Genomic DNA, 16,180 nt, shown 5'->3' with positions numbered 1-16,180 from the left:
ATATAGCAAAATAAAATTAATAAATTAATAAATAAATAAATCCGTTCTTCACAACTGTTGAGTATAAAGCTCTTGTTGGAGAATTTTTCTATTGTAAGGGAGTCACTGAGAGGTCCCAGACACGGGATGTGATGGATGGAGAGAGCATCGGACTGTGCCACGCCTTGGCGTGACACAGTCCACACTTCCCTCATCCTAACCCCTATTACAAGATTCATACCTCTCATGTAATACTTAACCCTAAATTGGACATTAAATTATATACATAAGAAATTAATAGATAAACAAATCAATTTACCCTCTATAAAATATCAAACATGAATAAACCAATTTATTATAAAACCCCCCCTTTTTTTTTTCTTTAATAGATAAACTAATAAACAAATAAAATAAATATAATATAACAAAATAGAATAAATAAATAAATAAATAAATAAATAAATAAATAAATAAATAAATATAACATAATATAATACAACAAAATTAATAAATTAATAAATAAATAAATCTGTTCTTACAATCGTTGGGAATAAAACTCCTGTTGGAGAGTTTGTTTGTTGTAAGGGAGTCACTGAGAGGTCCCAGACACGGGATGTGATGGATGGAGAGAGCATCGGACTGTGCCACGCCTTCGGCGTGACACAGCCCACACTTCCCTCATCCTAACCCTAACCTAACCCTAACCCTAACCCCTGACCCTAACCCTAACCATCCCTTTAACCCCCAATTATTTATTTCATAACGCTTAACCCCAACTGGGACCCTTATTCTTATTTCAAGACCCATACCCCTCATATGTCTCTACCGACAAATTTCCTAACCCTAATCATCCCCTATCCCTATTAATTATGCCAAACCCTAAATTGGATATCATATTATACAAAATAAGTAATTAATAGATGAACAAATCAATTTACCCCCCTAAAAATATACCATACATGAACAAACCAATTAATAGATAAACTAATATATAAATAAAATAAATATAATACAATATAACCAAATAAAATTAATAAATTAATAAATAAATAAATAAATCCGTTCTTCACAACTGTTGGGAATAAAGCTCCTGTTGGAGAATTTGTTTATTGTAAGGGAGTCACTGAGAAGTCCCAGACACGGGATGTGATGGATGGAGAGAGCATGGGACTGTGCCACGCCTTCGGCGTGACACAGTCCACACTTCCCTCATCCTAACCCTAATCTGCACCACGTATCCATACTTCTCCAGTTTCATCAGTAATCAGCCATGATCTACACTATCAAACTCCTTCTGTACGTCAACATCTGCATTAACTACATAACTAGTTCTCTTTTCTCTAAATCCAGACTGATTTTCACTCAATAATTCATTTTTACTGATGAAAGAATCTAATTGTTTTACAAATAATTTCTTTAATACTTTGAAAAACTAAGAAGGGAATTTGGTCTATAATTGTCCATGCAGTCCCCATTTTTGAATACTGGAATTAACTTTGCTCGTTTCATATTTTTAGGAGAAATTCCCTTTTGAAAAGACAGACTACATAATAGGTCAGAGGTCTTACAATAGAATAAATTACTTCTTTAAAAATTATCATATCAACGTCATTTGTCTTTTTTTTGAGTTTGTCACATCATTTTCATTTACTCCACAAATAAACATTGATCTAAAACTATATTTATATAATTGCATATTTACCATAGAGTTACAGGATTATTAGGTATCTTATTTAGCACTTTTTCAAGGTAATTTCCTTGTTATTTAATTTGGTTTTCTTTTATTCTCTTTGTTTTGGTTTGCTTTTGATTTCTATTTTTCAGGTAATTTTCCTGTACTTTTTACCACTTTCTAGCTAACGTAAGGGTAATTTTTATTTCTTCTTCTGGCCTTGTTCCCATATTTTGACAGAAATCTGGTCATTTTTCTCAGGTTTCAAAGACTGACTGAACCCACAGTTCTGAGCTCGTAGTTGCTGCGCCGGCCTTCCTCGTGGTTAGACGTAGGGACTGATAGTTATTTATGGGGGGTTTACTTCAAAATGTCAACATTGAGGAGGGACTTGTGTTTTTAATTTTGACTTAAAAGTTAAAATTCAGGATGACAAGGGTCCAGTTAAGGAACCTGAGCGGCACTAAAGTGGGACTGGAAACGTACTGACGGAGTGAGACACTAACAAACAAACGGTCACTCGGTGAGAAAGTATTCTTTTACAGCTTCAGGCGACGCTGAGCTTCATTCCTCTGTCATTCATTTTCACGATTCAACATTATTATTTAAAAAACGCCACACAAATATAAAGTTTCTTTTTTTAAGTTTAAGTAGTTTCCTCAAACTCATTGTAGTTTTTCACAAACAAACAAAAATAGGGACTTTGTCGAGGGCTACTTATGGCAGCGGATTAATCCACATTTGGGGTTCTATGTGCAGATGAAACGGCTGATTGTCCGACAGCAGTGCAGTGGGTCAAACAGACCGCAGCAGCGGAGATCTCCTACATGGCAGCTGGCAGCACGGATCTCTGACAGCGAGGATCTCCGAATCAGCAGCTGGTAGCACGGATCTCGGCGACACCGGCTGAGACACCGGCGGATAATGACAGGAAAGTGGACAACGGGCCAAAAATGAGTGGAACGGACACTGGCGGAGACACAGACGGAGACACAGACGGAGACACAGACGGAGAATGATTGCAGGTTGGACACCAGTGGAGAATGAGAGCGGAGCGGACACCGGCTATACTATGATGCTTTTTGCGATGTAGGCCGAGACTTTTTCCCTCCCGATTTTTTGACATGCCTATACTATGGCATTTTTTGACAAAATGACAACACTATTTTTGATGTTCTTTTTGATATTCAAAACAATTTCTTCGGCCATCTTATCTACATGCTAGACTGAGTTTTTTCGGTTTTATCAGCATGTTTTATCTTGGCATTTTTCAACGTACTATACTGAGTTCTTCCTAACAAATTTAACTGTGACTCTTCCAGCGTTTTATCATCATACTGCACTGTTACATTTTTCGACCCGCTCCGTCGTGACTTTTTTTGGTGTGCCTCTCTCTCTGGTGGCGTTGAAGCACCACAAAGACGACGTTCAGACGGTGAAGGTGGGGATGGAGTGCGGTCTGTCAGCTGACGCCGAGGTCGACTTCATGCCCGGTGACGTCGTCGTCTGTTTCGAGGAGCTGGAGGCTCCGCAGGTTACGTCCTGGGACCCTGGCTTCTGAACACCGAGTCTCGGCATCTTTTGTGCTGAAGTTCAGCAGACTGAACTGATAGATCTAAAATTAGTTTCGTCAACGTTATCTATGTAACGTTTTGAATTTCGATCGTGAATCATCAGCGTGACATCACTTCCTGTCGTCCTCATTTTGACATACAAAGCTCAGCAAAGCCAGCTGGAGGTTTACGGGGACTCTTCTTTCTTTTAAGCCCTAAAAGTTGAACAGCTGTTTTTGTTTTGTTTTAGAAACATTTTATTTCACATTAATCGTCATGAATAAAGACACTTGAAGTCGATTGACAGGCCAATGAGACTGAGTCAAAGCCGACCCTCATTAAACTGATAAGAGACAAAAAAGAAGAAAATAAAATGAGAAAAAAATGCTTTCTGATTGGACAAAATCCACAAATGAGTGAGTGATGACAAAATTCTTGATAAACAGTCTGAAAAAACATTAATAAATCATCTGTCAGCAGTGTGAAGCTCCAATGACAAAACACCGTAAATTAGTTTTAACATCTTCCTCAGTTCTGCGAAAAGCACAAAAGTAGACACTTGACTGTCGAGTTAAAAAAAGCCGGACTGCTCATTTAATTTCAAAGTGAGGTCTTTTTATCCGCCTCAGCGGTGACCTCTGACCTCATCACTTCCTCTTTGTCTTGGCCGATTTGGCGAGCAGCGCCGGGTCAATCTGATCTGGAGTCAGTCCTCTGATGGAGAAGAGCCGGGCGGCACGTTCTGTCAGGGTTCCCCCGCACTTCAGACCTCGAGACGTCAGTTCCTCCTTCAGAACGTCCAGACCCAGAGACTCCAGCTGGGACACAGAAGACACTGAGGACAGATCCACCGGAGGCCGACCCTGCGAATAAATCACTTCAGTTTAATATTCTTGTTTTCATGGCTGCAGATCTGAACAACAGCTCTCAAATTTATTTAACTTTTAGTACGCGTTTTTTTGCAAAATTTGAATGAAATCCCTTGTGGTGTTTTAGACATATTAGTTACGAAAATGCAGGTTCATACACCTTTTCCTGGGACAAATTCAAGCACTTTTGAATCACTTTCAAGATCCATTTTAAAGCTTTTCCAGCACCTCACAGCTATAGTAATGACATATTAATACAAATGAATATACACTCAAATTATTGTTTTACTTCTTCATGAGATTAACAGAGACAGCATTATGCTTAAAACAACCAAAATTAAGTTTGTAGAAGCACAAGAAAAAATTTACAATAAGAAATTAACATTAAAAAAGTTTTCTGTTTGGAAGGATTTCTGTCTGTCAGCAGACAGAATAACTTGACAAAAGCTTCACTTTCAATAAATGATTTAATAAAAATGTGAAAAATAATAACATTTTTCTTAAAGCAGGCAGTTAATCAGCTCAGTGACCTTTTTTCACAGTAAAATAAAAACAAAGTGTGGATGCGCTGATCAATATACTGCTCATCTGCTGGAAAACAAAATCCACCACTGCAGGACCTGGACTCTGAAGTCTTCTCATCAGATCTTGATGCTTCTTTCCTGAATAACCACAAACACAGGAGTAACATTTTATTTTTAAAATCCCAAATGTTTATTGTAAATATCATCTGTAAGATGCTGAACATGATATATGTCATCAACTACGTTGCTGCATGTGATACCGTCGGCGAAACGTTGATGTAGTCAGACTAAGAGCCATAATTTCAACCCAAAACTGACAGAACGAGCAGCCGTCTGATATTCTGCTGAAGACAAAACATGGTTTCTGCAGTGATTTTATCCACCGTTATCACTGCTATTATTACTACTGACAATGGTGACATATCAATCAGATACCTTTCATATACTTTTAAAGACGGGCAACTTTTATAGACGGGCGACTATTCAGGTCTGATCGAACTTCCACCAGTTTAACCGTCTGTTCATCTTTCTAAATTCATGCTCAGCCTGCAGGAAGTTACTAATGTCAACATTACTGTTACATGACGTCGTTTACGGCATATTCCATAGACATATTCTTAAGACGCTTTACAGAGTAATAAGGCTCAAAGACTACAGATAAAATACAAGAATACAAATAAAAACAGAAAAAAGATACACAGCACAGAAATACAGCACAAAATTAAACATGCGGTGCTAGCATTAGCAGACTGTATCACACGCACGACACCATAAACAAATTAGCATTACGATGTAAAGTTAGCCAAATGTTACTCAAAAATTCTCTACAACAACTTACCTTTCATGAGACCCGAGAGCGCGGATTGCACCGAAAAGCTGCACGTCCTTTTGCAGACTTTGCAGGAGGCCCCTCCTGGACTCGGTCCACGTCTTATCCACTATTTCTGTTTCTCTGAAGTCAGCGCTCATTAAACCGGCAGCCTCCCGTCTCATTGTTGTTACCCCTCAAATCAGACCGCTGGCTCAGCGCCGCAGACTCAGAGGCACACTCGCGGTCCGGGCGCAGACTCAGAGGCACACTCGCGGTCCGGGCGCAGACTCAGAGGCACACTCGCGGTCCCGGCGCAGACTCAGAGGCACACTCGCGGTCCGGGCGCAGACTCAGAGGCACACTCGCGGTCCGGGCGCAGCGCTCTGCATTTCAGCTTTTTATTTCATTTCTTCATCTAATCAACGAACTGCTCAGTCAGATGACGATTTGTTGTGAAGAAACTACAGTTATAACCCTGAACCTCATTTCAAGCATTTCATCCAAAATTTTCTAACCTTGAAAACACATTAAAATTCAAGCATTTTCAAGGATTTCAAGCACCCATATCAGCCCTGAAAATGAGACTGACAGACGATGAAAAAACGTGCTGAAAAGTCATAGAATAATAAAAAAAAATCGAAAAAACTAAGTTTAAAATTTGCAAAAAGTCATTATTCCAAATCTCAAAAAGTCATAGAAAAATGTTTTTTAAAAACTTGAGCTTGTCAAAAAATGTATGAAAAAACTGCTGTTTCAAATGTCGAGACAGCCAAACTGAAGTACGTTGAAGAAATGCCATCGAATGGCAGGTTTTCAGACTGTTTCTGACTAAAAAGGGTTAAAGGGTACGTTTACGTTCAGCACCGACACACAAACACACCCAAAATAAAATACTTCATTTTGATTCATCGTTTCAGCTCTGAATCACAACTGATTATATTATGGGATGGACACAGAGGACAAACTGCTACTAAAAATTTAAAAAGAAAATGATCAAAAATGTTAAGAAAAAAATTATAATAAATTCAATAATTTTATATTTTAAAAATCACTAAAACTTTTAAAAGGAGCAAAATGTTTTAAAGAAAAACCAAATCAATACATTTTCTAAAAATCATGAGTTTGTTATAGGATGGACAAAAGACAGAAGACAGAAGACAAACAACTGACCTGCTGCTTGGACAAACAGCTGGACTCCTCTAAAGGTTTCTGCTCCTCTGCAGGTCTGGAGGTCTCTGCAGGTCTGGTGATCTCTGCAGGTCTGGAGGTCTCTGCAGGTCTGGAGGTCTCTGCAGGTGTGATGGAGGAGCTGCAGTCTGCAGCAGCACACGAGCTGGAGGAGACGATTTGAGTAAATATGAAATATCTGGTGGATTGTGTGGATCAGGTCTTGTGGATTGTGTGGATTAGGTGTGAGGTGGATCTGGTCTATACCTGCTGCTCTGCTCGGACTCCTCTGTCTGCATCGCCATGGTAACAACAGCAGCACTGCAGCAGGTGGAGGACGTGGACGGAGATTCTTCGTCCTCCTCCTCCTCGTCTTCGTCCTCTGAGCTCAGCATGTCGTCCACACCCATCCTGTAACCGTGGCGACAGAATTTAACCCTCAGTGTTAGAGACTCTGTGGATCTAGACTGAGTGAACACTGTGAGCTGCAGGTCCTTTAGAGACTCGGAGACACCAGGATGCAGAGACTAGGAGACACCCGGATGCAGAGACTAGGAGACACCGGGCTGCAGAGACTAGGAGACACCGGGCTGCAGAGACTAGGAGACACCAGGATGCAGAGACTAGGAGACACTGGGCTGCAGAGACTAGGAGACACCGGGCTGCAGAGACTAGGAGACACCAGGATGCAGAGACTAGGAGACACCGGGCTGCAGAGACTAGGAGACACCAGGATGCAGAGACTAGGAGACACCAGGATGCAGAGACTAGGAGACACTGGGCTGCAGAGACTAGGAGACACCGGGCTGCAGAGACTAGGAGACAATGGGCTGCAGAGACTAGGAGACACCGGGCTGCAGAGACTAGGAGACACCGGGCTGCAGAGACTAGGAGACACTGGGCTGCAGAGACTAGGAGACACCGGGCTGCAGAGACTCAGCAGATGATTTTGGAGTTCTTTACTGGAGTATTGATAATTTATGGTTTTTAGATTTTCGTTATTGTTTTTGTTGGCGTGTTTCATATTTAACGTATGATGTAAACATAAATTTTCAGAAGTTTTTAATAATAATTTCCTCGTTTGTTTGTTGTTTCTTTGTTTTCTAAATTTCGGGTCGTTTCTTTGTTTCTTTTCCTTTTTTCCCTGTTTTTAGGTAATTTTCTCCGACCTGTTGATTGATGTCTCACTGGTCTGGGTCATCTGGGGTCATTCGAGGTCGTTGGGGTTATTTGGGGTCGTGTTTTTTGGACGATGCGGCTGCTCGGCTTGGAAAGGGTTAATCTGTATGATAAATGAGGATCAGACTGACCAGAAACAGGCGGCTGCAGCTGCCGGCTGCTTCCTCTTCTTCCTGTGTGGCTGCTCGCTCTCATCGCTGATTGGTCTCTTTGCTGCAGAGACATCGTCCGGCCTCACCTGGCTGCTGGAGGACACCTGCAGGCCTGAGACACACCGACAGAGACGCATGTCATCACTCTGAGACGTGACATCATCACTGTGTGCCTGCACACGGCCGTTACTGAAATATCTGAACCTCCTGAAAAGGTGTGAAATCGCTCAGCGAGTTCTTTTTTTATTTCACTGCATTTCTGACGATTTAGTTATTAACCCCTTCCTGTCCACTTTAATATTACACACACTCAAATTGCTCTGCACACAAAATGCACTTTTCAAAAAATATCATACATGAATGTTATTTTCTTCTTTCATTGAGTTTATTTTTAATCAACATCAGTCCTAATAATGAATATCAAATATTCATCAATTTTCTGAATTTTAAACCATTGACTGCCAGATTTTTATCATGATCCCACTATATTTTTAGATTTAAAAAACACTGAAAAAGAATTATTGTCAGTGTTCTCTGTGCTCAGTGTGTGAGTGTAGCTGCTGACAGTCTGGGATATGTCAGTGTGTGAGTGTAGCTGCTGACAGTCTGGGATATGTCAGTGTGTGAGTGTAGCTGCTGACAGTCTGGGATATGTCAGTGTGTGAGTGTAGCTGCTGACAGTCTGGGATATGTCAGTATGTGAGTGTAGCTGCTGACAGTCTGGGATATGTCAGTGTGTGAGGGTAGCTGCTGACAGTCTGGGATATGTCAGTGATCAGCAGCTACATTGACTGTGCAGGTCACCTACTGGAAATAGCATGTATTTCCTCCATATGCCAAATATGGTCAAAATGACCTCATCAGGTGGAAAATAGTCAAAATGACAAATTCAGAGTCAAAAGCCCAGAATGACACCCAGAAATAATAATAATAATAATAATAATAATAATAATAATAATAATCACAACAGGAAGAAGAAAAGAGACTAAAACGAGACAAACAGACACTAAAGGGTTAATTACAGTTATTATTATTCATTATATGACTCACTATTGTTATGTTACGTTATTGTGACCATTATTGCTGTGCTGTCACCTTTAATGACCGAGTCCTCGAGTCTCTCGGACAGGTCGTGACACTGCTGCTGGTACTCAGGGTCGGTGAACTGATGTTTGGGTTCAGACAGTTTCCTCTGCAGACGCTCCAGGCGGCGCTGCTCCTTCTCCGCCTCGCGCTCCGCCTGCTTCTTCAACCACTCCGCCATCCTGCAAACACCACAGAAGAAGAAACACCTGCAGTCTGATATGTCGGTGTACTCATAGTACAGTGAAATATTATTGCTTCCATTACTATTATTATCACAGTCGTTGTTTTTATTATTATTTTTACTATTATTATTATTCATTATCACCATTGTCGTTATTATTAATTTATTAGTTATTGTAGAACAAAGGATTATGGGCCGACAGTGTACATGTAGCAAGATCTGTAAGAACAGTTGTGGCCTAAAGAGACAGAACTGGGATGAATTGTCTTGTGGGAGCAGAAGCAACACAACGCACAGGTGTACAACCTGGTGAAACGCAGGAGTTGACGGGCCCGGAGTCCAGGCCCGGAGTCACCAGGCCTGGAGTCACCAGGCCCGGAGTCACCAGGCCCGGAGTCACCAGGCCCGGAGTCACCAGGCCCGGGGTCCAGGCCCAGAGTCACCAGGCCCGGAGTCCAGGCCCAGAGTCCAGGCCCGGGGTCCAGGCCTGGAGTGCCCAGAACCTGGATGAGGGTGTCAGATGTTAAAAGACCTGAAACACCCGATGATGGAACATCTGAGGACGTGTCCACACAGGCATCAGTGGACGTACCTATGCAGCGTTGTTTATGTAATAGTATCAGGGTTGTAATTCTAGTTATTGTTGTTGATATAGTTATTATTGGTGTTGTTGTTATGGTTACTGTTCCGGTTGTTAGGGCCCGAGCACCGGAAGGTATGAGGTCCCTATTGAAGTTGCTCTGAAAATGTTTGTCACTTCACTGAAATGTCATTTTTTGTGATTTTCTGGTGTTGGTATTTAACCATCTTCTCCAGATTTTAACAAATGACATCACATTTAGTAAATCCCACCTTCAACTGGGGCAGCCTCAGACTGTAGGGCTGGGTAAAAAAATCGCCTCATCAGTGCACTGCAGTATATTTTTTGCCAATTCAATATCGATTCATAAAATCCTGAGATCGAAGATTTCCGTTGTAATGACGCCCGGCTCCTGAGGGGGCCGTGTGAGCGCCTCTAGAGTGTGACTGATGTTGTTCAGAGGCCCCGCTTGACCCCCCAAAAACGTCTGTTGTTTATTCATTAAAATGGCGACAGTGGCGGGGTAGCAGTGTGTTAAAATCAGCACCGACAACATTAAAAGCCAACGTTACATAAAGTTGATAGTAGCTACTGTGTGTGAGCCTCGTGAGTCAGCGTTAAAACACTGCGACGATACGAAGAACCTGCGTGACCGTTTGAGCCGACACCACTCACGCTAAAGCTGAGGTTCACACAAATCCTGCAGAAATGTTTATTACTTTTGATAAGTTCGGCTCAGGCAAAAATGTGCACTTTTCTGTACTTATTTTTAGTTTTGATTTTCATTTTATAAAGAATAATGTAACGGTGAGATTTAAGAGTTAGGCGTCAGTTTGTGCTAAATCAATACAGAGAATACACTCTTTATCGAACACAGATCAGAGATTCGAACGGGGCGACCTCCTGCTCTCCAGGGAGAGTGTGCGCCCACACACCTGAGGCTTCTGCAGCGGCGCGGGTTCGAATCCCACCTGTGGCCCTGTGCTACAATTCTACAATTTCATTTAGCAGACGCTTTTATCCAAAGCGACGTACAACACAAGCAAGAATTTAGACTTAAGGAAAAAACCCTTAGTAAGTGCAAAAAGTGCTTCAGGTGTGATTGGTCACAGGTATTGCTGTCTAGTGGCAGAAGAAGTGCCGCACAGCCCCCTTTTTTTTTTTTTGAAACCAAGGTAATAACCAGTAGCGATCTCAGCATCTGAAATTCAACAGTCTCAGTATAACTACTTACGATGACAGTCAACATCCAACATCACACAACTTTGTCAGTGCTAGATAATCATTAGGTGCTGGGTTTTGGACCTTCTGACTTAATCTATCCCAAAGGGCAAAGCGGAGAAGAGTCGGGTTAAGTGCCGAGGTGTTCTCGGAACAAATGAGTTTTCAGTTGTCTCTTAAAAGTAGAAAGGGACTCAGCAGATCGCACAGAGTTTGGAAGTTTGTTCCACCATTTGGGAACAACAGAAGAGAAGAGTCTGGCTAGAGATTTAGAGCCGTGCTGGGCTGGAAGCACCGGGCGTCTTTCGCATGCAGAGCGTAGTGGGCGAGAAGGAGAGTAGACCTGGATCACGGATTCCAGGTAGGCCGGAGCAGTTCTTGTGATTGTTTTGTAAGCCAAGAGAAGTGCTTTGAATTTGATTCTGGCTGCCACTGGAAGCCAGTGAAGAGAAATGCATGTCATTCCCCCCCAAAAAAACTTACAAAAATAAATCAATAAATTAAGGTATTGAAATGAATTATCTAAGTATTTCTGACTACACACATAACTGAAACTGATGTCGTAGCAACTGGATCAATAAAAATCGAATCGTGTATCGTCTTTGTTTAACAGTGTGGACGTTATGAGGCCTAGAATTTAGGTGTTTCGCCACTAAAAAAGGAAGCTGATTAAAACTCTGTTGTAGATGATCCAATCTGCAATCCAGCTGCGTAGCTCATGGAGGAAACACTTATTCTCTGCTGCATCCAGTTTTCTGCTTTCATAGAAAGACGTCGCGTCCTGTCAGTAGCCCCGACGTGCATGGAGGTGCGAGGGCCCGCTCATTGCTGCTTGCAGCTTTAATTATAGCTGTTGTTGTTGTTATAGTTATTTTAGTTGATGTTGTTATAATTCTTATAGTTGTTGTTATAGATATTGTTCTAATTGTTCTAATTATTACTGTTGCAGTAGTAGTAGTAGTAGTAGTTGTTGTAGTTGTTGTTCTGGTTATTGTCGTTGTTATAGTTATTACTGTTGCTGTTGTTGTTCTCTGAGCAGGTGTAGGTGGTTACAATGGTGTAACGCCGGCTCTGTGATTCTCACTCTTTTTCGTGGTTGACGTCTCGGAGGCGTCGGCCACTCAGGTCTCTGCAGGCCTCCCGGTTCGTCGTCTTCTCGATCTGAGCGCCCAGCGCTCGCAGCATGGAGCCGAACCCTGAAACACACACACACACGCTGTTAAACAAGAAGAAGAAGAAGAAGAAGAAGAAGAAGAAGAAGAAGAAGAAGAAGAAGAAGAAGACGATGACACAAAGTCACGACTTGATGTCTGCTGTAGACTTTGGTTCGGTGTATGTCCTGGAACACACCTCCTTTCCCTCCACAGAGGCGGGGCTCCAGGTGATAGATGGCACCCGGCTGCAGTGGATCATCAGGCTGAGACAGTCGACCATTTCGGATGACGTAGAAATCCTCAGAGGAAGAAACTCCCTGCACAGACGCAGAGAGGTGAAAGGATTGAATTCAACTCTTTAAACGTGGAGATGCAGTTTAACTGCTGCTTCGTTCATTCAGAGAATAAAGATGTCCACTCAAACAATAACGCGAGAGCCAAACATCGGCGGTCTGAACGTCTCGCCCACAGAATCTGTCACAGACTCGAGTTCAGGCTCGAGATGATCTGACGGCGTGCAGCGCCCCGCTGTCGGCTCGTCCTCAGCGCTCGACTTCATTTTAGATCAACACACACGGCAGGGAAACACGCATTCAACACAGTCTTCATTAAGCATGTTACCAAAGCAGCAGTTCACGGGAATGTTAGACACCGATATTAAACCAATATAACTACATAAAGGAAAGAGACCTTTACAACCCAGAGCCATGTAAGGCATCTTTTCACCAGAAATCACAAAAAAACACCAAATTTTTAAGAACCGTAACCGTTCAAACGCCCCGTACACCACCATCCCGCTCATAAGGAATATCAGCACATCATTCAGTAATAAAACCTATCGAATAAATACACACGTACCAGTCAGGACTGAAAACGTCACTCTGTTTAGTTTACATTAGTCTGTCAGTCAGTTATTAACTAAACTAAATAACTGACTGGCAGACTAAATTAGTTTTACGCCGTCTGTATCACTGTGTAAAGGTTTGGGGCGACTCCGAAAAAAACACGGACCCAAACAGAATCATCCTGCCAAAAACAGCCAGAAGGACCATAAACACGAGAAAAGACCAACAGTTGGATTTTAAAGTCACAATCACTGAAACTGATGAATGATGGGATTCAACTCTGCAGAGCCAGAAATAATCTTCTCCCCAGCTGTTTTTGGACAGAGGAGGTGAATAAAACCTCCTACAGGACAAAAATTAACCCTGAAACAACGTAACATTAAAAAGTTTGTATGAATCTGTTTGTAATGTGATTTTAACATCTGGAGGAAGAAATCAAACAAAGAAAATCGGTCAGTGTAAAAATCTGTTCATTAAGAGAATTTCTGCAGAGAGACGACAGCAGGAAAGCATGTCAACATGAGTTTGTCGTCATCTGTTTTCTTTTCTTCTGTTTTGGGAAAACATTGTTGATGATTATATGAAGAGTGTGAACAGAGCGGTTTGGGTTTGAGGACGGACGCAGGGCGGTGAGACGGTTCCTGACCGTGGATCAGTGGGTTTAAATAAATCAGAGGCCCGACTCGACACACAGTTCACTTCTTCTTTCTCCTCTTCTCACATAATAATAATAATAATAATAATAATAATAATAATAATGATAATAGGGGTGCTCCATTATGGCAAAAATGATAATCACGATTATTTTGGTTGATAGTAAAATCACGATTATTTAACGGTTATTTAACATGATTACTCATTGGCCTTTAGTGCATCATGCAGTTATTGAATATTGACTCTTTTTAACTCTGGATGATCTTTAACTTTAAATCCAGGTATTTTAAGTAAATAAAAACAATAAAAACAATAAAAGCTTTGTGGTGCAGCCACGATTGTAACACACCTTGAACTTTACTGTAGTTTGTTCACATAATAATAAAACATAATCCAACTGATATAATTTAACAAAACATAACAGCTGCTGCATCAATAACAGTAAAATAGGCGTTGAGTCGGGCTCAGTGATGGTTTCACTGACTCAGGAGAGACTTGGCACACAGACAAAAGCTGGTCCACCTTAACAGTCCACCTTAAGAGAGCCTGGTCTGTTTCCAGTGGGAAGCTAATGCAGCTTGCTCACTTTGAGGCTAACTTGTGTGACTTCGATCAGCAGCTGGCTGGTTTCACATCGTACTCTCTGCTCCTCTCGCCGTGACCGTCACAGGTACGAACGTGTTTCCCGCTCAGCTTGTTGTCGCTCGCGCTCTCTCTTGCTGCAAGCGCTGTCCGGAAACAAAATGAGACTTTCTGTTTTCACCCGGAGCTGAAACTTCTGTTTGGACTTTGGCGGGACGGACAGAGCACAAGACGAGCGTGCGCTTGATTTACAAAGTAAAAGACAAAACGGGAGCAACACTGTTTGACTCTTTATGGCGCGCATAATCATTTTATTTTGTTTTGAAAATCGAGGAAAGCCAAAATCTAAATCGAAACTAATTATTAACTAATTAATTGCCCAGCCCTAATTGATAATGCATTTTATTCATAGAGAGCTTTGCACAATGCTCAGAGGTGCTTTACAGGGAGAAAAACAAGTCGATTAAAATCAATTAAATATACTAAAAATAAAAACAAGATCAATAAAAGGATGGCAGACAGGTATGAAATGAAATATTCGTGTTGCTCATTGAAAATTTGTAATATATGTTCACTAATATTTCTGTTTGTGTTTTTTATGTGCATAGTATTTTATTAAATGTTGTTTTTTTAAATATTCATAATAAAATATAATCAATTTGATTCCACACTGAAGGAATTATGTTCCATTAATGTGATCAATCTCATTATTATTGACAAGGAACATTATTTAGAAACTTTGTGAGCCGGAGGTGACTTTCAAACGTCGTCTAGCGTTTGATTACAATAAAACAAAGGATGTATATCAGTAAAAGAAATAGAGTAAAATAAAGCAAAGGCTAAATAAATGGGTGAATAGAAAGCAAATAACACATAGGCAAAAAAAATAAATACAAAAAGTAGAGGTTAAAGAAACATAGCGTGGGCGAAATAATTAATTTAAAAAATAAAGGATAACCTAAATACGTAATTAGATAAAGCACAGACTAAATAAATAACAAAAAACAAAGCACAGGCTTAGTAAATAAATGAATAAGTATATAAAGTACAGCATAGACCAAAGAAATAAACAAAATAAAGCATGAGGCTAGAAATAGAAATGAAAATTAGACTATAAAAATAAATAAAATATATAGCATTGGCAAAAAAATAAATAAAGCTGCACAGACTAAAAACAAAAAAAAAAAAAATAAAGCATAGGCTAAAAATATAAATAGAAATAAAGATTAGGCTAGGTTATAGAATAAATAAAATATATAGCATAGGCAAAAACCAAAAATAAAATATAAAGCACAAGCTAGAGAAGTAAAAACAAAAACTGCATTAACAAAAAAACAAACAAATAAGAAAAAAAGCATAGGCTACAAATAAATACATTGTAAAAATCGCGGGCCAAAAATGGTAAATAAAAATGAAGCACGAGAAATAGGTATATTATTAAAAATAATGTTTTTTAATTATAAATTACATAATTAAAACCGAATATAAAACTTAACAAAGCAAAGGCTTTAACAAACACACAAACAGCTGCACGTCCGCATTAAACTACAGTTTCATCTAAAACTTTTCTCTGAACACTTACACTAAAATAAACCATCAATAAACCGACAATAACCGTCAATAAAACCGTGAAATGACCGTTTCCGTGTGTGTGTGTGTGTGTGTGTGTGTGTGTGTGTGTGTGTGTGTGTGTGTTTGCTAACATTAGCATCGAGCTAACACCGCGACACCATCCCTCACATTTATCCCGGAATAACGCCTGTTCTCCCGCCTCGGTCTGCTGTGAGCGCTCACCTGCTGCTGGACGAACCGCCTCAGGACGTCCAGGACCGAAGATCCGCCCGGAAACCTCCAGTTAGTGCAGCTGGAGCCCGGACAGCTGACGGACACCTCCATCTGAGCCGCCGCCATGTTGGCTTCACTATGGCCGCACACCATTGGGCGCATGCGCAGCTTCCCCTTCAACGCTCA

The 16,180-nt window shown here is 40.8% G+C and overlaps 1 protein-coding gene across 1 annotated transcript; it reads right to left on the bottom strand.

Annotated features, from left to right (window-relative positions):
- Positions 1-3,437: 3,437 nt before the first annotated feature.
- Positions 3,438-16,161, bottom strand: sde2 (SDE2 telomere maintenance homolog (S. pombe)). Its single transcript, XM_088075104.1, has 8 exons — positions 16,004-16,161; positions 12,325-12,445; positions 12,059-12,170; positions 9,002-9,171; positions 7,886-8,018; positions 6,843-6,986; positions 6,579-6,741; positions 3,438-4,067 (listed from the first exon to the last, which is right to left on the bottom strand). The coding sequence occupies exons 1-8, from the start codon at positions 16,154-16,156 to the stop codon at positions 3,852-3,854; spliced, it is 1,212 nt and encodes a 403-aa protein (XP_087931230.1). The 5' UTR covers positions 16,157-16,161; the 3' UTR covers positions 3,438-3,851.
- Positions 16,162-16,180: the final 19 nt, after the last annotated feature.

This window comes from Plectropomus leopardus, chromosome 3 (assembly GCF_026936395.1).
Source record: "Plectropomus leopardus strain MGB_pleo_1.0 chromosome 3, ASM2693639v1, whole genome shotgun sequence".
NCBI lineage: Eukaryota > Metazoa > Chordata > Actinopteri > Perciformes > Serranidae > Plectropomus > Plectropomus leopardus.
The sequence above is the reverse complement of the archived record's forward strand: the minus strand, read 5'-3'. Positions and strand labels throughout refer to the sequence as shown.

What these genes read in the sequence shown, in the direction of transcription:
- sde2 (XM_088075104.1), bottom strand. Translation starts at nt 16,156, where the DNA reads ATGCGCCCAATGGTGTGCGGCCATAGTGAAGCCAACATGGCGGCGGCT. An exon ending in GACGTCAACCACGAAAAAGA is followed by an intron (nt 9,172 to 12,058) that starts GTGAGAATCACA and finishes TGGTGTTTGCAG; the next exon opens with GATGGCGGAGTGGTTGAAGA. An exon ending in GCTGCAGCCGCCTGTTTCTG is followed by an intron (nt 6,987 to 7,885) that starts GTCAGTCTGATC and finishes CCACGGTTACAG; the next exon opens with GATGGGTGTGGACGACATGC.